Consider the following 19,129-nt stretch of genomic DNA (forward strand, 5'->3'; position numbering starts at 1 on the left):
GGACAAAAGACAAGCTAATTATTATAAGAACTTCCAATCCAGCAGAGAGGGAGGGAGATTTTATTTGGCTCTTTGCAAATCACTATTGACTGAAATTGAAAAATAGCACTCATTGAATAACATTTGTGATAAAAACTTTAACAAAGAGCCAATCTGAGAAATATTGTCACAAAGCATTATAAAGAATAAACTAGTTCACTGAACTGAATACACTCTTTCTTTTACACACACACACACACGCACCCTTTGCTCATGTTTTATGCAGTGGCTATATTTTACTCAACTGTAAAATATAAATTACATCTTCGTTTGTTCTTTGGGCTTATCAAATTCATATCATCAAATGTAAATCTAAGTGGAATCCAGATTGTAGTTTACAAAGTGGATACTGCAGATGCCTTTGCAAGGTGTGGTGGAAAATATATTTCTAATATAATGTGAGAATGCAAAAATAAATAGGCAAATAGGCCATGTCAGTATTTGGTCATGTGTACTCTCAAACAGATGACTGAATGACTTAAAAAGGAAATGGGATGCTCAACATCTGAAGTGGACCAGAAACTATACTGAATTAAAAAGTTATTTTGAAAATAGATTCAAATAAAGGACATATGAGCAGAAGAAACAAATTCTTCCACAACAGCTAGCTGGATATCACAGTCATGATTGATTATCGACAAAAATATATTTTCCATCAAAATTCATTATCAAGCAATAAATTTGTTCTCAATTAAGGAACTGGAAAAACAAATTATTTCTATAGTACTGGAAAGCTTAATAACAGACATGTTATTAGACTTGCAAGATAGGTGATTTTTTTTTCTTGGTAAAAGCAATATCATCTGAGACGAGATTAGCTATAACATGATTATTAAAGGCTTACATATACTGTATGTTCATAAATTATATTCTTGATGATTGATTAATTTTGCATATGTTATGGCGGACAATTTGTCAAGACATCCAGCAATTTTAGCTATCCTTAAATAGCCCAGTAATGCTCATATCAAACATAGAGAAGAGAACCTGTGTCTGATACTGCCAAATATTCTTTGCAATTCGCCATTCAAGGTTGAGGCTGCTAGAAACAATAGTTAACATAGGGAGAAGTTTCTCTTTATAATAAAAATGTTAATTGTTCTTGTTCTAAGAGGGTAAACCAGAATTATCTCTGTAGTCTGGAATTCTGCAAGCCTATGTTAAAAGTCAGTAATGACTGGTAGTTCTTTGAATGGTGATGACTAAAAATATTTCAGCAATAACCTCCCTCCAAGTAAATGAAGGCCATCTCCACTCTTGTCAGGCAAATTCCCATGGAATTATTTCAGTGCTTCCTTGAATATGTAACACAACAGAGTCAAACACTACAGGTAATCCTCAACTTACAACAGTTCATTTAGTGACAGTTCGAAGTTACAGCGTTAGTGAAAAAAGTGACTTACAACCATTTTTCACACATGACCTTTGCGGCATCCTCATAGTCACGTGACCAACATTTGGATGGTTGGCAACTGGTTCACATTTATGACGGTTGCAGCGTCCCCAGATCATGTGATCACCGTTTGCGACTTTCTGAGAAGCAAAGTCAATGGAGGAGCCAGATTCACTGAACACATGTCATTTTGACATCACCGTGGCTTTCTTAAAATACTACTGCATTGGTGGACGTTTACGCCAAAAGTTTTAGAATCAGCCAAACAGGATGAAGAACCTCCTTGAGGATGGAAGCAAAAATTCTTACTTTAACTCAGAATACACGATGATCAAAGATAGCACAAAAGTCAGTTCCAATCGGAGCAATATGTAGAAATAAAAGAAGTAAAATAGGTGAGGGGATTGATGTTTTGCGTACATTCGTGCTTACTCTTGCAGTCCCAGTCGCGCACCCCTCCCCTTGCTTATAACTAAACACTTAAAAGGAGCATATAAAACATTTTAAATTACCAAGTACATTTGAGCTTTTTATTGGCCTCTTACTCTCTCATCGCCCCCATTATTTTATATAGGTTGAAAATCTGTATTGGTGTGATTGCATTGTGTTTACATACAGGCTAAAAAGCCCCAATGATTGTCCTGCATTGCTCTCTGTGGGTGGCCCTGATTTCTTTCCCATTGCAGCTGAATCAGCGCTCCACAGTCATCATACCCTGCAGATGTAACTTGTATTGGCATGCTGAGTGAAATTGTCAATTAAGACACAGCTGGTATCTGGGATGCTTACGCTCTAACCCAGTATTCTAGCATTCTGGTTTATACCACATCCATTCAATAATAATCCTAGGAGGACCTTGGGTGGGGGAGAGGCTCACTGAAAGAAGCTTACAAATATCAATGTTTTCAAAGCAACTCTAAGCTTGAATGAAAGACATCTAGGCCATCAAGCCCAATATTAAGGTTCTCATGAACAGAGTTCCCAAACACATTAACAAAGCCCTTTGCCACCATGCAAGATAGTCCAAGCTTTCTCATGCACTTCACAGAGTTCATTCAAGTGTTCTGGACTGGGTTTGATGTTGCTGAGTTCCACCGTTTTGCAGACTGGATTTGAGACTGAGAGGCAGGCACTAAGAAAACAAAAGTCTGTGATCAGATATGTAACTAAGGGACCATCCAAAGCGAAAATCGGAACATCCATCACGCTGCTCTATAAATACGGAGAAGTTGACAAAGAAAAGTCTTTGGATCAAAGCTATCAGAAGCAGAAGAGCAGTGATGTCAGAATTAATACAACAGTAGTAGAGTAGCAAATAGGAACAGGAAGAATGATCAGCTCTTAATGTAAAGTGTGGCAGCATCTTCAGAATTTGGAATGCCTGGGATTTTTTTGGAGGCATTTGATTTAGAAGCCAGTTTGGTCAGATATTTCTAGAGGGTTGGAGTTTATAATTCTGTTCTCCATCCCTTTCATGGATCAGCATTCTTGCCACTGTATCCACACAGTGCATTGATTGCCCTTTTTAAAAAAAAATATTATTATTTCCTTCTATGTAGCTTCTACCTTCATACTGGTCCCTCGCTAAATCTCAGAGTATCCAAAACTCGCAAGCAAACTAAAAGATGTGCTAGAAGACAATTGATGAAAATGTGACTGAGTGGAAATAGCAGGAAACAGAAGAGGTTTCCTTTAGGCAACCCAGTAAAAGTGACTGTCGCAAAAAAAATAAAAAATCATATCTTCTCCCTTTGCATATGGCATTGCAAAATTTGCTGAGCTGTCAAGATTCCCAGGAATGAGACTGTGCCCCTGCCATGCAGGAAGTAGAGCTGTAAGCCTTGGCAATTATTTGTGTATTTCCATGCAAACTATAAAATAATTTCTTTCCTTCACATTGAAGAAGTAATCTTAAGTTTTTGTTTTGCTTTGTTCAATTTAGTCACTATTTGTGCCAACATAAAAGCAGGAGAGCAGAGATCCTTAGAAAAAGAAATGCCCTTCTGCAGAACTGCCCTCCAACCTCCTTTTTAATCCATCAAAACGATGTCAGCTGAGGTCCCAACTGCCATCCGCAGCAGACTATAGGCAACGTTCAACCGGATGGGACAGTTGTTGTTTCTTTGAACAATATCTCATTGAGCAAGGAGATTCATGCTGAGTCTCTTGGATCAGAGCTTCCAGGGAGATGCTTGCTTCAAAACAAATGTGCTTTGCACGGGAGATCCTCCATAACCATTGGTAAAGAAGTAAGGGATACATCATAGGTTACCAATCAAGTCTTCTCAGAGAAAAGGGTTCATACCGCTTTGTGAAGCTAATGGTGGTGGAATCGAGCCAGAGAGTGGTAGGAGAGGTTGAGGCAAGTTGCCAGGTAGCTCTGGGAAAGGCCCTGCTCCAGCCTGAGGAAAGGCACTCACAGAGGCTGGGAGAGTCATCGTTGAGGGAATGCTACTGAGCGGAAGAGGGAGAGAAGTACTGTAGGTCATAGAGTTCATTGGCATCCCCATAGGAACACTAGGCACTGGGGAGTTGGTCCGCATCTGATTGAGAGTAGGTTTGGGCTGATCAACATTAAATGGATTGGTAGGTGAAGGAGCACTGAGTCCTAGAAAAGAAAAGAAAAGAAAAGAAAAACATGACTCATCTTGATTTCCACTAAGAATTACTGTGAGAAATTGAGGAAGTTAATCCCTGTCCCCACCATCAAGGGACTCTGCAAAAGAAATTGACAGGTTCCAAAGAAAGCCCACTATTTTCTTTATTCTGTCAAAGAAGTAATATGTGAAAAGGCATCTCATCACTATTTCCGAAGGGCAATATTTCCCAACAGGTTCCAAGGATATTTGGTTTCAAGAATTGAAATACCAACAGGCTCAACCAAAAGCAGAAGCCACAACCATTATTTTATCCAAAGGCAAATATGGGTATTGTGAATTTTTGGGCAAGTATTAAAGCCTATGAGGAAATGGGTCCAATGAAAAGGGGAACAAAGAAGAAAGGTGTGGCAGGGCCTAGGTACAGGACTGAATCACACAAAACTGTCCTGCTAACAAAAGTTCCTTTAGACTTCTGTACAAGATCCCATGTTGCTGGTCCTGCCTATGCAACTTACCCGCCAGAAATGGATTACGTGACTTCACGCTCTGGGGGACTATAGCCAAGGAGTCCAAGTTAACCAAGGAAGAGGCGTTGGGGCCAAGAAAGGTCTCTGGTGTTTTGTTGTCCTTCTCCTTTGAATCAGGTAAAGAATCTCCTAAACTTGCAATATCAAAAATATCTTTATTTTGAATTCCATTCTCGGCGGTGCTTGGAATAAAGTCACCAAACAGATCCACATCTACCAGTGAGAGAGAGAAAAAAGAGATTTTACTTTATTGATCACATAGTTCCATTGCTTGCTCCTCACTTTCTTTTGCTTTTTCATTATTTTATATATTTAGCCATTTCTGAAAAGGATGATTTTATAATATATACAGTATATTCTGAATATTTATAGATTCTAGGTTTATATTCAGAATATTCTCTCTCTCTTTCTCTCTCTCTCTCTCTCTCTCTCTCTCTCTCTCTCTCTCTGTGTGTGTCCATTACTGAAGTATATGGTTTGTTTACAAAACCCCAAACAAAGCTAAAAAGCCTAGGTTTTTTTTTTAAGTATAGAGCCATGGCAAAATTGAGTTTATTGGATCAGAAGAGGCACAATGTTTTAAGTGTCAGTTCACTGTTATCAGCATATGCCACAGTGCACATGAGGAAATATGTGTTCTAAATTGAAAATAGATTAGTTGCTGGAATTACTATAACCTCTACCGTTCATCTCAATAAATCTTGCTAAAGAAAATTCTTTTAAGACTCATGCTTGGGAAAGAGTCATGTTGGATTTAGGCAGCTGGCAAAGAAATCGAAAGAATTTTTTTTTCAATGTAAAATTGCTTTGGCACCATCCCAAAATGGTGAACTTGGAGTTCTTACACTGTGATTATCTCCTCTCTTAGTGTTTTTTCCTCTGATAATGTAATAGATTTGTAGCTGTATTGTATGCTATCATTCATTCAGAAAATAAACTATTTATAAACAATAAAAATTAGATATGTTGTTTCTGTTTGTCAGTATATCAATAGAACAATGTTTATTTACAAAATGATATTTTACTATTTCACAACAGTGTCTTCTTTTATTTTTCATCTCTTTTTAATATACTGGAAATGTTCTTTTTTCATATCATTCACCTGCTACATTTCTCCTCTTATCTTCTCCTTCTCCTTCCTATTTATCTTTTCACCTACATTTTACATAAAGTTCTTTAACCTTTTATATAATTCTGTTCTAGCAAGAACAAGCTATTGTTTTATCACAAAACTGTTAATGTCAATATATCAAAAATCTTACTAATTCTAGACATTCTTTTTTAGCAAATAAGTTTAAATTAAAGTAGGTTTTCCCCCCACTTTTATATCCCCTGATCAAACTGGAATTGTGGCTCAGAGAAATTTAGTTGACTTTATTGGAAGACCTTTAAACCTATATATCAAGTATATAAATATCTCAGTTACAATGTTTCACATAAACATTTCTAATATATTTGATATAATGAAATGGAAGTTTCCATACAAACTTTTATGTGCCATAGTTCTGGTTATAATTTTGTATTTGTAACTAAACAACTATATTTGTCTCCTAAGACAGTTCTTAATAAGTAATATTAATTAATATTGCAGGAATAAAACTGAGATGTCTTTTCATTATTGTTTATAATTGAACTATTAGCAGATAATATTAATTATTACAGTGATATTCAAATACTAAGGGTTAAAAAACAAAAGGGTTTTCCTTACTATGTTTACTGAAGCCACAGCAATTTTCTTCAATTACCATGCTGAGTATTCCCAGTTAATAAAACAACTTAACCAAGTGGCAGAAGCAGAATTTAATATGGAAAGTCCAACAATTATGATAATCATAACAATAATTGTGCAAGTATGCTTGAGGACTTCTGACCTATGGGAGAGATTCTTAAAAATTGTTCTTAGAAAGATGTAGGCCAGCTAAGGAAAATAAATTCTGAGCCACTGTTGATAAACACTAAACAGATCCTTTAAAAAAAAACCAACCCACTAACGTTACTCTTGCTTGGCAAAATTGCAGCTGTCAAAGTGACATTATCAGAATTAATTTTTTTCAGAAATTTCCCATTTGACTTGTATCACATTGGTCCCAGTGTTGACAAAATAATTCATCACCGCTATCCATTTGAGGAAGAAATCTAGGCTTCAGCAAGCAATATTGTGTAACTATAAAAGTGAAGAGAGCTGAGAATAATAAACTTGAAATAGTACAGTTTTATCATTGTTAGACTACATCAATTAATACTCACAATTACTACCCTTCTGTGTCCAGTGGGTTCAAATAAAGTTGGCTTTGGAATCATCAGAAATCCATCCAATAATTCAGGATTTAATGGAAACATTGCTACTGGGGTATTTATATATTTGGCATAAATAAATCAATTTTATCCTTAACTAATTCTGCAAAAATGTTATCCTGTATCACTCTTTGTTCAAAATCAAAGTTAATTCTTTGGCTTGGACAGAAAAAGTATAAGCACCTGGACAAAGTCCCTTTTGCTACCTTTCTTAAAATATATAATTTTTAAATACAAAATGAGCATGATCAGCAAAAAGAATAAGAACACAACCTATGCACACTTGGAGACATGATCATTAATGCTTATCCTACTGTATATCTGTTTGAGTTATGGTATGTTATAAAATGGAAACTGGAAAATATTTGGTTCTGTCCTCCTATTGAAATAGCTCCAGTCAGAACTTTTATTTAAACAGCCATTCCATTTCTCTTTTGCAGAATTTACGTTAAGTTCAGGTATGTGGTTAGAGTCTTAAAAAATTAAAAGCAGTTCCATTGCACTATGAAACAGATGCTTTAAACTTTATCAAAATAATTTCAGAATTTAATTTTGAAAAAGGAACAGAAGGAGCTGAGTGGAATGCCATCTGGTCCAAACTATCTTTTAATGCCAGCCCATAGATGGTAATCTATATTTTTTCATATGGATTGTATTTCTTATTGGACTCTAGCCACTTCTTTTCATGTGGGAAGGTGCTTAGGTCATTCTGCTCTAAAGCATTTGCCAAAGTGCCTAATATAGTAAGCAACATGTAGAGATTGATCTACTCCCCAGATTTTTATAAATACTGGAGCCTGTCCAGTATTCCTTACAATAATTAATTAATTAATCTGTTATCACTGACAGCCTAAACATGGTTGCTTGATAGGAAATAGACAGAGGAATTTGCCTGACTATTATCTCAAAATATGTGGCACTAGCATTGCTGGAAAGATCCATATAACACTCGTCCTGCCAGAACTGTTCTGAAGTCATCTCATTTCCCTTTATACAAGGAATAGCCACTTGGCCCCTTTCCCCAAGCAGTAGTGAAATTCCATTCATGCAGATGCAGCATGAAGGGAATCGGAGGTGCACAAAAAGGAAAAGAGGAGCTAAGAGAGGGAGAAGTGTGACTGAAGACTTGATTCCTGCATACTTGTCTGAATATGGGGATATCTTGTGAAATAAAAACTAGGATGGAACTACTTCTGGTTGTGATACCATCCCCCTTCTCTGACCTCAAAGAAGGATTGGACCTGTTTAAATGAAAGATCCCAGAAAATTCCAACTGAACTGGGAAGGTTAAAAAAACGTCAAAAAAGAAAGTGTACATAAAACACTTCCATATTTTTGCTAGTACAATTGTCCATGTAATAGTTGGTTTTAGCTCTTTTTTGTCAGTAAAGTCTGTCAAACGTTTGAGATCAATATGTGCAAGAAGAATCAGCATCCACAGTTATTTTTGCTCATCACATTTCTCCATGAATACATGTGATCAGACTTCTCTTTTCCAGATGTTGCACCTAATTTCTCCTTTCAGGTGGCCATGTTGCCTGGGATTAATAGGCATTGTTTCCAAGGAAGGACATAGGTCAGGGATGACTACATTAGAGCTTGCTTACCTCCAGAGCTGTTGGCTTTCACAGATGATGGAGCCTGAGAACTTTCATGTTCTGGTTGGTCCACAGATTCAGGTAATTTTGCAAATAAGTCAAATCTACTATTGTCTACAAGAGAAGGAAAATATATATTAACAGTCTTCTCTTGCTTCTCTGTCTCTTTTTTCTTCCTAATATTTTCCAGTCCTCTTTTTCAGATCAACCAAGTGTTGATCCCTTGGTTGTGACAGGAATTAACCAATTGTTGCGTTGCCCAAGCCTGATGTTGTGGGCCGAAAGATTAACCCGAAATCACCCAACTGGCTTTCATGTTTAAGGCGGGACTAGAGCTCACGGTGTCTTGGTTACTAGCCTTGTGCCTTAACCACTAAACCAAAATGGCTCTCTATGCTTTATTCAATCTCAGCCTCAACACCATTGAGAAGGAATGGAAGTTCAGCAGAAGCAGTAACACTGTTACTATGCAACACACTATGCAAAGGAAGCTAAGGACAGAGACAGTGCTCCACTAAGGAGCCTAGGAAAAAAAGAGATATATTTCTCCTCCTCTTCTGCTACCAGTTTGTTACCAGTTTGTTGAATTTGGGGATCTTAACTGGAGAAGCGAGAGTGAGATTGTGGATGGAATCTCTTGTTTTATATTTACTTCAAAGCCTAGACCTCCTTACAGTAAAAAGGAAGCAGAGAAAGAAGCTTGCTTAATCCCACATGACACTTGGCGGTTTCATCTCTGTTTCTGAAGACAGTTAAAAAGGTATCTAGGTGTCTTTCATTTCATTCACAGCAAGGAAGTTCACACAACTTGCCACTTAGGAACTCAACTGGGACAATCCCACGTTCCTCTTGCAAATCAATCAAACACCTTACATAGCTCACATAAAGCAAGAGAGAAATTATGGCCAGCAGTTATGAAGTTAGAGGAAGGATACTATTAATTCATCATACTGAGCGGTGTCAAAAACCGCAGGTGATTATTTTTTTAAATAATGCAATTGATTTATATCTTTATACAGCAGCTCAAGGTGGCACAAGTGGTGCCTCTCATCCTATTTTTTCCCCACAACAACATCCCTATGAGGTAGACTACAATGAGAAAGATTGCTCAAAGTTGCCCACTGAAGAAAGCATCAAGAGGAAGGAAAGGAGGAAGAGTTGCTACTACAAGCACGTTAAGACTTGTAACAGTTGCTTACTATTGCCAATACAAGATAAGTAATCCTGACCTATATGCCATTGGTTTCTTAGCTTGATCTATCTAGTTGGTCTGGCAGGTGACTGAGGGTGAACTAGAACTTGTGTCTCCCTGTTTCTTGTCCATCACCTCAATCAACCCACCACATTGGCTCTCTTACCATGGGCAGAGGAATTATCCGTAGAACCTCCCCAAGGATCAGCAGCAGAAGTGACACTTGCAGGGAGTGGAGCAGGTGGTGACTGTTTTCCCCAGGGGTCTATTGATGAGATACCTGAAGGCAATGATTTTATCCCCCATGGATCAGAGGCAGAAGAGACAGGAGGAAGATTCCAGGGGCTGGAAGAAGCTTGATTAGCAGAAGAGTGAGTCAGAGGATCCTCCGAAGGTAATGGCACCCAAGGGTCTGCAGCAGGACCCCAGGATGTCCCTGTTGATTCCACAGGAGATTTGGGATCTGAAAGGAGCAAGCACACAGAAAAGAGTCTATCAACGTGGAATCTGATTTGCCTGAGAAATAGGGAATGAATTGACTAAGAAGCAGATAACATGATGAAGCCAAGATTGAATAAATGAGTAAGCTCAACCTTAGAGATGCCATTTGAGGAAAGAAATCTTAGCTGGTTCATTCTATAAGCTCTAACTGATCAAATCTGCCTATATGTGTATAAGAATGCATGCTAAAAGAGGAAAGTAAAGTCTAGATGCTATATATCGGTCCAACAGAAATAACCTTAGAGGGAAATTCATTTGAACTGTAAATAGAGACAGAAAGGTTTATGTTTCTTTTAAGATCATAGTTGCTACTCAAGACTCTTTTACTAAGGTGCTTAAAAGGACTTTAATAATAACTCATTTTTAAATAAAGGTTTATAAAACTCTTACTTTGTATTTATGCATATAAATGTACATAACATTACAAAATGTATACAAAATTACAAACATGAATTGAAGTATTTTTATTACCTAGAAGGTACCACACACAACTTAAGGCAGAGTCACACAATAACAGGCAATGGTTTAACATTGACCCCAATTGCCCAATAGCAAGAATGGAATGGAAGAACAAAAAAGAGAAAAAAGAGAACAGGTTCAAAACTTCTTACTATTGTGGTCCCAAGAACTGGACAAGGATAGAGCTGAAGGAGAGAAGTCTGTGTCAACAGATCGAACAGTGCCCCCACCTGGAATATCCCACGGGTCAGCAGAAGTATGGGTAGAGGTGACTGGTGCTGGTCCAAAAATGTCTGCCAGCTCCAACACAGAAGACTTGAAAGATACAAAGGAATACCATGTATTAGAATTAGAGCTTGTAGTCCTGTAGTTCCTATAGAGCAGGGTTGTCAAACTCAATTTCATTGAGGGCCGCATCAGCGTTGTGTTTGTCCTCGAGTGGCGGGGTTGGAGTGGCAAGCTATACATCACTTGTGTCAGGGGTGCCTGTCAGCTCTGCCAGCAAAAATTGGCTATTTCCCAATTTTGGAATATGAGGAATTCAACAGCCAGCCAGGATATAGGCATTTTTGCAGCGTATCAAAGAAATTGAACAATCCCCTTGCTCTCCTTAGGCATGTTGCTGGCATTCCTTGGCTCTTAAAGTGCATATTCTGGTGGGTATGTTTTGCCCCAGAATCAGTGCCACACCCAAATGTTCTCATGGCATCATCTGTGTTCACCGTCGGACAGTAGGGAATCATTAGACAAATGCACAAAACATGAGCATTAAACTTATGAGGATTGACCAAATGCCATTCTGTGCATTCTCTTAATACATAGCTGGAAGAAAGAACTGATTGGCTCATGCAGTGATCTCAGCCTTGTGAGGTTGGCTGCAGTGGGATGGGTTCACACTGCTCTCAAATTCCTGTGGAATAGAAATGATGGTGATATTAACATGCCTGAACAACGGGTGTTTCTGGAAATAACCTTCTGCAGGGGATCACTTGCTGAATAGGCTGGGGAATATGAGAACAGTTTAGGGCTTATCAGAGGCTGGAAACTGCCAGTCTGAACTTTGTAGGAGTAAATGACTATGAACAATAGGGCTGGATCTAGAATAGATACATCTGTAGAGAGGAAAATTGTCTGATAATCACCTTAACAATATTGGAGGTAGCAGCAAAATGTTCACCTGCCATATATTTGGTATTTTATTCTGCCAGCACAGTATATGTGGATTGAAAACAAAAGAAGTAAAATAACACTAAATACCAAATGGAACAAAAAGCATGAAGCATAAGTGTATTTCCTCATGCAAAAGTGTAACCATCCTTATTTCGGCAACCATCCTCTCTTCCAAAAATTCCCATTCAAAGGCTTTATTGTTTGCCTTTCTAAAGTTCTTTGGGGTTGAATCCAGTTGTTCTATACAACCACAACGGCAGGCATAATTTAAACAAGTTTCATAAACTTGTGTAGAATTATGGGCTCAGAGTCTGCAAAATTTGTGGCATGGCAGGATGCAGCATCTAAGTCAGCATTTGCTCATCTACCATTTGCCCAATGAGGATTTGAGCAAAAATCACTATCAATAACTTCAGTCCCAGCTATACAGTTTGCAATTCCATATAGAGATAGCACATAAGGTGTATACATTTGCATATTTCAAAGCTGGCATTAGAGCACGCCTGCGATCGGTTTTTCATACCTGTGTTTTCTTTCCCTTATCATCTTCTTCAACTTCCTCAACATCCAGGTTACTTTCTTCCAGTGCCTTTTGTAGTAATGAATTTTCTCCTTTCCATGCCCTAACTTCCTGCAATCAGAATGAACACATGCCTGAGCCAAGTGCCAGAAAGTGGAATGATTATTTCCTGAAGGCAACAATCATCATTCAGATATTACCACGTGCATTTGTCATAGCAATCACTCTTTTAGTTTTCAAATAGAATCTAAGTTAAGAAACTGCTCGATAAGGTTAGTCTTCAGAACCATGAAAATTAAAGTTATTAATTGGAAAAGTATCAGAAGGCAGAAGAAAATGGACACAGCAGGGAGTGATGATAGGAAGGAAGAGGTCTAGAGAATTCTCTCACCTAAAAACGTCACAAACTCTATGATTGTAGCAATCTTATGCACACTTTTGGGGGCAATAATTTCCACTGAGCTTGGCAAAATGACTTACCGCCAGACAAAAAAAGCTCAGGGGTGGATTTGATTAGGAAAAGAGAGATGCTTGTACATTTTCACTTTGCCCGATTGATCGGATGATCAAATCTTAAATTTGAGCAATTCTAATATTTAATATTTTTGCCATTAGGAGAAAGAACCCATAACCCCCATTCTTGGGTTCTGGGGCTCTGACATTTCTCATACAAGATTTTGATTCATATTTATATGACAGCTTTTGGTCACCTTAACAATTTCAGAATTTCAGCAAATGAATGAGATTCCAAAGCTTTTGGCAAGTTAGGAGCGTGTAGAATTTCTAGACCATTGGGGACAGAACAGCGTTGTCCCAGGAAGAAGAAGTGAAGGTAACAGAAAGCTGCCCCATTTGAAGAGATGTGAGTTCAAGAAGAGGAAAGGTAAAGTGCCCTTTCACCACCTGGGCTCGGGGTACCTTCTCATGCTCTTGTTTGCTCAGGGTAAGCGCTATCTGTAATTGCAAATCTTCATCTGTGCTGGAGACTGGAGGAAGTGGCTGCTGATAACGAAGGAGAATTGGGTAAAAGTTTGCTCAGAGTTCTCTGCTCAATCATTTATTCTGGATAAACAATCCACCCACCCATTCACCCCTTTACCCTTTGTGGACATATACCAAGTTGATATTGAGTTAGTCTATTTTTGTTCATTTCAGTATTGAACTAGGCAGCTTAATTACTCTTTTAGCCTCCTCTGCACTGCTGCACTCGAGAAGTGTTGGATGCAACTTGATTTATGCCCATCCAAAGCTATAAGAATTGATCCAACACATCTGGTAAGTATGAGATTGGCTGATCTATTTTTTCATCAAGTTTGAAGTTCGTCCACTGCCAGCATCGGTTCTTTTATCAGGATTCTGCTTTATCAGGGTCCAGCTGAAGTTTCAGGTAGTCATCAACTTACGACCACAATTGAGCCCCAAATTTACGTTGCTAAGTGAGATAATTATTAAGTAAGTTTTGCCCCATTTTATGACTTTTCTTACCACAGTTGTTAAGTGAATCATTGCAGTTGTTAAGTTAGTAACACAGTTGGTAAGTGAATATGGCGTCCTTATTGACTTTGCTTGTCAGAAGGTGGCAAAAGGTGAACACATGACCCTGGGAAACTGCAACCATTATAAATATTTGCCAGTTGCCAAACATCCAAATTTTGATCACCCGACCATGGGGATGCTGTAATAGTTGTAAGTGTGAAAAACAGTCACTTTTTTCAGTGCCAATGTAACTTTGAAACTAAACTAAGTGAACTGCTGTAAGTTGAGAACAATCTGTGTAATTCCTTTCGTTAAAAAGGCATTGATCTTTCACCTGGATATGGAATAAAGAAGAGCTAAAGTAATCAGCCTAGTACAGTAGAACTTCTGGTCACAAATGCTTCTGACCACAATCAAATCTGGTTGTGACCAAAAAAAGTCATACTTTCCCCCCCCCCCCCCCCCACAGCCAATTTCCCCTTCCGCACCATTTTTTTTGTAAGTGCCAATTTTTTTTTTGGTCTGAAATTTTTTTCATGTAAAAGACTAGGAGTGTCAGACTTCATACCAACTACAGCAATAAATGTTGCCCCTCCAGGAATTCAATCTCACTTTTAGTAACTAGCTGTCTATAGAAGCTTCACAGATTTGATATGGCTACTTACTTTAAGTTGCTTTATTGCAGAATAATTGTAACAGATAACACATTTATCTACCACAGAATACAAGAATCATATGATAGATATAGAAACAGACACTTTATTGCTTTAGTTTCTAGGCCTTTTCATCTGGTCCTTTTAAACCAATTGACTTCTGATCAATTATTTTCCTGGCTTGAGTACTGGAGTCATTTATGCCAAAAGAATCAGAAGGCTCACAGAGAACTCTAGATAACCGACTTCTTCCAAAAGCGCTTGCAATGCTGTCCATGTTATTGCAAATATGCCTGTGCTTCTTTTCAATTCAAAATTCCCAGACATTTAGAATCAGAAAAAAACAGAGATAGTTCACAAAGATTCTTCTAGTGGAAAAAATAATAAGGCCTTCCATGAGACAGCAAGTGTATATTCTGCTGCAGTTGAAATACTAAGTCTCCAGCCAAGCAGGTTGGCCAGCCTCCCATGATCTGGCAATAGCCGAGAAGGACAAGGATTGAGGGAACAATTTTTATTTCTGCTCCACAATTTTCTCAGATGCTTTGACTTCTGAGGAAATTTGGGTCAATATATTCTGAGGCATTTGGGTCATTAAAGGTTGGTGGGGGAAATGACATTGCCATAGGTCTATACTACAGGCCACCCAACCAAGCAGAGGAAGTAGATGAACTTTTTGCTAGTTAGCTAACTAAGGTATGTAGAAAGCACACCACAATAGTAATGGGGGGTTTTAACTACCCTGACATCAATTGGGAAACAAAATCAGCACCAAGTGTAAGATCCAACAGGTTCCTAACAAACCTAGCAGACAACTTTGTTTCCCAAAAGGTAGAGAAGGGAACAAGGGGATCAGCCATATTGGACTTAATTCTCACTAACAGAGAGGAAATTATAGAAGGTGTTGAAGCTACAGGAACCATGGGGGCAAGCGATCATGCAATGCTGGAATTCAACATTAAGCAAACACAAGTAGTAGAACAAAATCAAACTAGAGTCTTGGACTTTAAGAGAGCTAATTTCAATAAACTTAGAGACAGCTTGGGAAGAATTCCATGGATGAGAATCCTCAAGGGGAAAACAACGCAAGAAGCTTGGGAAATTTTGAAAAATGTAATTACAAAAGCCCAATCTAGCACAATACCATTGAAGAAGAAAAATAACAGCTCCCCAAAGAAACCAGCATGGCTGCATAAAGAACTCTCTGACAAATTGAAAGACAAAAAGGATAAATATAAAAAGTGGAAAGAGGGGGACATAACTAAGGCAGAATATCAGCAAATAGCCCGAGCCTATAAAGATGAAGTGAGGAAAGCTAAGGTTCACAATGAAGAAAGGCTTGCCATAAAAGTAAAAAATAACAAAAAAAGCTTCTTCTAACATGTTAAAAACAAGAAAAAAGTCAAGGAAACAATTGGTTCATTGCTGGGAGAAAGTGGCAAAAAGGTGACAAGCAACAGGGAGAAAGCAGAACTATTTAACTCATTTTTTGCATCTTTATTCACACAAAGGGAAAAAACAGTCCAACCTACCAAAAACAGCACCACAAAAATCAGATTAGGAACACAAGTTGAAATAGGGAAGAAAATGGTAAGTGAGCACCTGTCTACCCTAGATGAGTTCAAATCACCAGGACCAGGTGGATTATACCCCAGGGTTCTGAAGGAACTGGCAGACGAGATCTCAGAACCACTGAACTATATCTTTCAGAGATCCTGGAGTACAGGGGAACTGCCAGAGTACTGGAAAAGAGCTGCTGTGGGTCCCATCTTCAAAAAAGGGGAAAAAATAGATCCAGGAAACTATAGACCTATCAGCCTGACTTCAATACCAGGGAAGATTCTGGAAAGGATAATCAAGCAACGAATTAGCAAACACCTAGAAGTAAACAAAGTAATAGCCAAAAGCCAACATGGGTTTGTCAAAAACAGATCATGCCAGACTAATCTTATTGCATTCTTTGACAAAGTGACAAAATTAGTGGACCAGAGGAATGCGTCGGTATAATTTACTTGGACTTCAGTAAGGCTTTTGATAAGGTAGACCATAACCTACTACTAGATAAAGTAGAGGAATGTGGGTTAGACAGCATCACCACCAGATGGATTTGTAACTGGCTGACCAACCACACTCAACGTGTAGTCGTCAATTGAACTGCATCTACATGGAGGGAAGTATGCAGTGGAGTACCCCAAGGCTCTGTTTTAGGCCCAGTACTCTTCAACATCTTCATCAATGATTTGGATGAAGGAATAAATGGGGAATTCATCAAATTTGCAGATGACACAAAAGTGGCAAGAATAGCCAACATTCCAGAAGTTAGACTAAAGATACAGAAGGATCTTGACAAACTTGAACATTGGGCACTATCTAACAAAATGAAATTCAATGGTGAAAAAAGTAAGGTTCTACATTTAGGCAAGAAAAATGAAATGCACAGGTACAGTATAGGTGGTACATTACTCAATAGTAGTAACTGTGAGATGGATCTTGGAATCCTAGTGGGCAACCATTTAAATATGAGCCAGCAGTGTGCAGCAGCTGCCAAAAAAGCCAACACAGTTCTAGGCTGCATCAACAGAGGGATAGAATCAAGATCATGTGAATTGTTAATATCACTTTATAATGCCTTGGTAAGGCCACACTTGGAATACTGCATTCAGTTTTGGTCGCCACGATGTAAAAAAGATGTGGAGACTCTAGAAAGAGTGCAGAGAAGAGCAACAAAGATGATTAGGGGACTGGAGACTAAAACATATGAAGAACGGTTGCAGGAACTGGGTATGTTTAGCTTAAGAGAAAGAAGGACTAGGGGAGACATGATAGCATTGTTCCAATATCTCAGGGGTTGCCACAAAGAAGAGGGAGTCAAACTATTCTCCAAGGCACCTGAGGGTAGAACAAGAAGCAATGGGTGGAAACTAATCAAGTAGAGAAGCAACTTAGAACTGAGGAGAAATTTCCTGACAGTTAGAACAATTAATCAGTGGAACTGCTTGCCTCCAGAAGTTGTGAATGCCCCAACACTAGAACTCTTTAAGAAGATGTTGGATAGCTATTTGTCTGAAATGGTGTAGGGTTTCCTGCCTAGGCCTCCAAAGTCCCTTCCAACTCTGCTATTGAATTGTATTGTCTGAAATCAACAAAAGCTAATTCAAGCAACCCTGCATAGCAGTATTTGGACAGTTAACCAGTCTGAACACCAGGTGGCACCTAAAGCAGATTTAGACAACCTACAGGGCATCCAGTTATAAAAATGTGAGCAACTAAATATTTTGAAAAGAAGTCACTGAGGTTCACAGACAAAAGTTTGCATGGTTGATATCCCCATACGATACAGAAACATCTGTGTATTCTCCATAAAGTCAAAAAACTTTCTCGTCCCATTAGGCCAGTGTTACAAGCTTCATATGAAGAAATATCCCATATTAAAATCTATAAACATCAAATAAAAAAGCAAAACATTATAAGATAAGTGCTGTGGCATTATTGTACTTGATGTCTTTCTACATATTTGTGGTAAGTGTAACTTTGGTGAATAGACAACACTCCAGAAGATAGGCTTAAGATACACAAGGATCTTGACAGACTTAAACATTGGACACTATCTAACAAAATGAAATTCAATGGTGAAAAAAAGTAAGGTTCTACATTTAGGCAAGAAAAAAACAAATGTATAGGTATAGGATAGGTGGTATCTGGCTCAATAGTAGTAACTGTGAGAGGAATCTTGGCGTCCCAGTGGACAAACACTTAAATATGAGCCAGCAGTGAGCTACAGCTGCCAAAAAAGTCAACACAGTTCTAGGCTACATAAACAGAGAGATAGAATCAAGATCAAGTGAAGTGTTAATACCACTTTATAATGCCTTGGTAAGGCCACACTTTGAATACTGCATCCAGTTTTGGTCGCCATGATGTAGAAAAGACTTTCAGAGACTGGGGAAAGAGTGCAGAGAAGAGCAACAAAGATGATTAGGGAACTGGAAACTAAAACGTATGAGGAACGGTTGCTGGAATTGGGTATGTCTAGTTTAATGAAAAGAAGGACTAGGGGAGACATGATAGCAGTGTTCCAATATCTCAGGGGTTGCCACAAAGAAGAGGGAGTCAAACTATTCTTCAGAGCACCTGAGGGCAGAACAAGAAGCAATGGGTGGAAACTAATCAAGGAGAGAAGCAACCTAGAAAAAATTTCCTGACAGTTAAAACAATTAATCAGTGGAAGTTGTGAATGCTCCAATACTGTAGATTTTAAAGAAGAGATTGGACAACCATTTGTCTGAAACGGTATAAGGTTTCCTGCCTGAGCAGGGGGTTGGACTAGAAGACTTCCAAGGTCCCTTCCAGCTCCTGTTCTGTTCTGGGTTAGGAGAGAGACATAGGTGGGTTGCTGCTGGTTCAGCCCAGTTTGGCCGAACCGGTAGTGGCCCGGAACAGCTGAGACTGAACCACCCGCGCTCTATACCTGTTTTTTATGGCAAAAGGCAAATTGTGCACCTGCGCACAGAGTGCAGCACCTGTGCAAGCCCCGACAATCAGCTGGTTGTCGCAGGGGCGGTGGATTGCATGCACGCACGCACGCAGCGCAAGTCAGGCGCGCGCGTGAACGGATCAGCGAACCAGTAGTGACGATAAGTGCAACCCACCACTGGAGAGGGAGTTGCTGCATCTTGGAGCAATGTGGCTGGCTTGCTAAACTAATG

At 38.7% G+C, this 19,129-nt stretch overlaps 1 protein-coding gene across 5 annotated transcripts in view; it reads right to left on the reverse strand.

Moving 5' to 3' along the window:
* Positions 1-229: 229 nt before the first annotated feature.
* EPN3 (epsin 3) overlaps positions 230-19,129 on the reverse strand; it is a 48,659-nt gene continuing 29,759 nt past the window's right edge. Inside the window, exons 4-10 of one of the 5 annotated variants that reach the window (XM_081936385.1) lie at positions 13,213-13,293; positions 12,298-12,405; positions 10,757-10,919; positions 9,811-10,107; positions 8,462-8,566; positions 4,548-4,772; positions 230-4,040 (exon numbers count right to left, since the gene is read on the reverse strand). In XM_081936385.1, coding sequence (XP_081792511.1) covers positions 3,718-4,040; positions 4,548-4,772; positions 8,462-8,566; positions 9,811-10,107; positions 10,757-10,919; positions 12,298-12,405; positions 13,213-13,293 — 1,302 coding nt within the window. In that variant the 3' untranslated portion in view covers positions 230-3,717. Of the gene's footprint in view, positions 4,041-4,547; positions 4,773-8,461; positions 8,567-9,810; positions 10,108-10,756; positions 10,920-12,297; positions 12,406-13,212; positions 13,297-19,129 lie in introns of all 5 variants that reach the window. The other 4 variants (XM_081936386.1, XM_081936387.1, XM_081936384.1 and 1 more) reach the window with 4 other exon arrangements.

This window comes from Natrix helvetica (genome assembly GCF_964273705.1).
Source record: "Natrix helvetica genome assembly, chromosome: 1".
NCBI classification, from domain to species: domain Eukaryota; kingdom Metazoa; phylum Chordata; class Lepidosauria; order Squamata; family Natricidae; genus Natrix; species Natrix helvetica.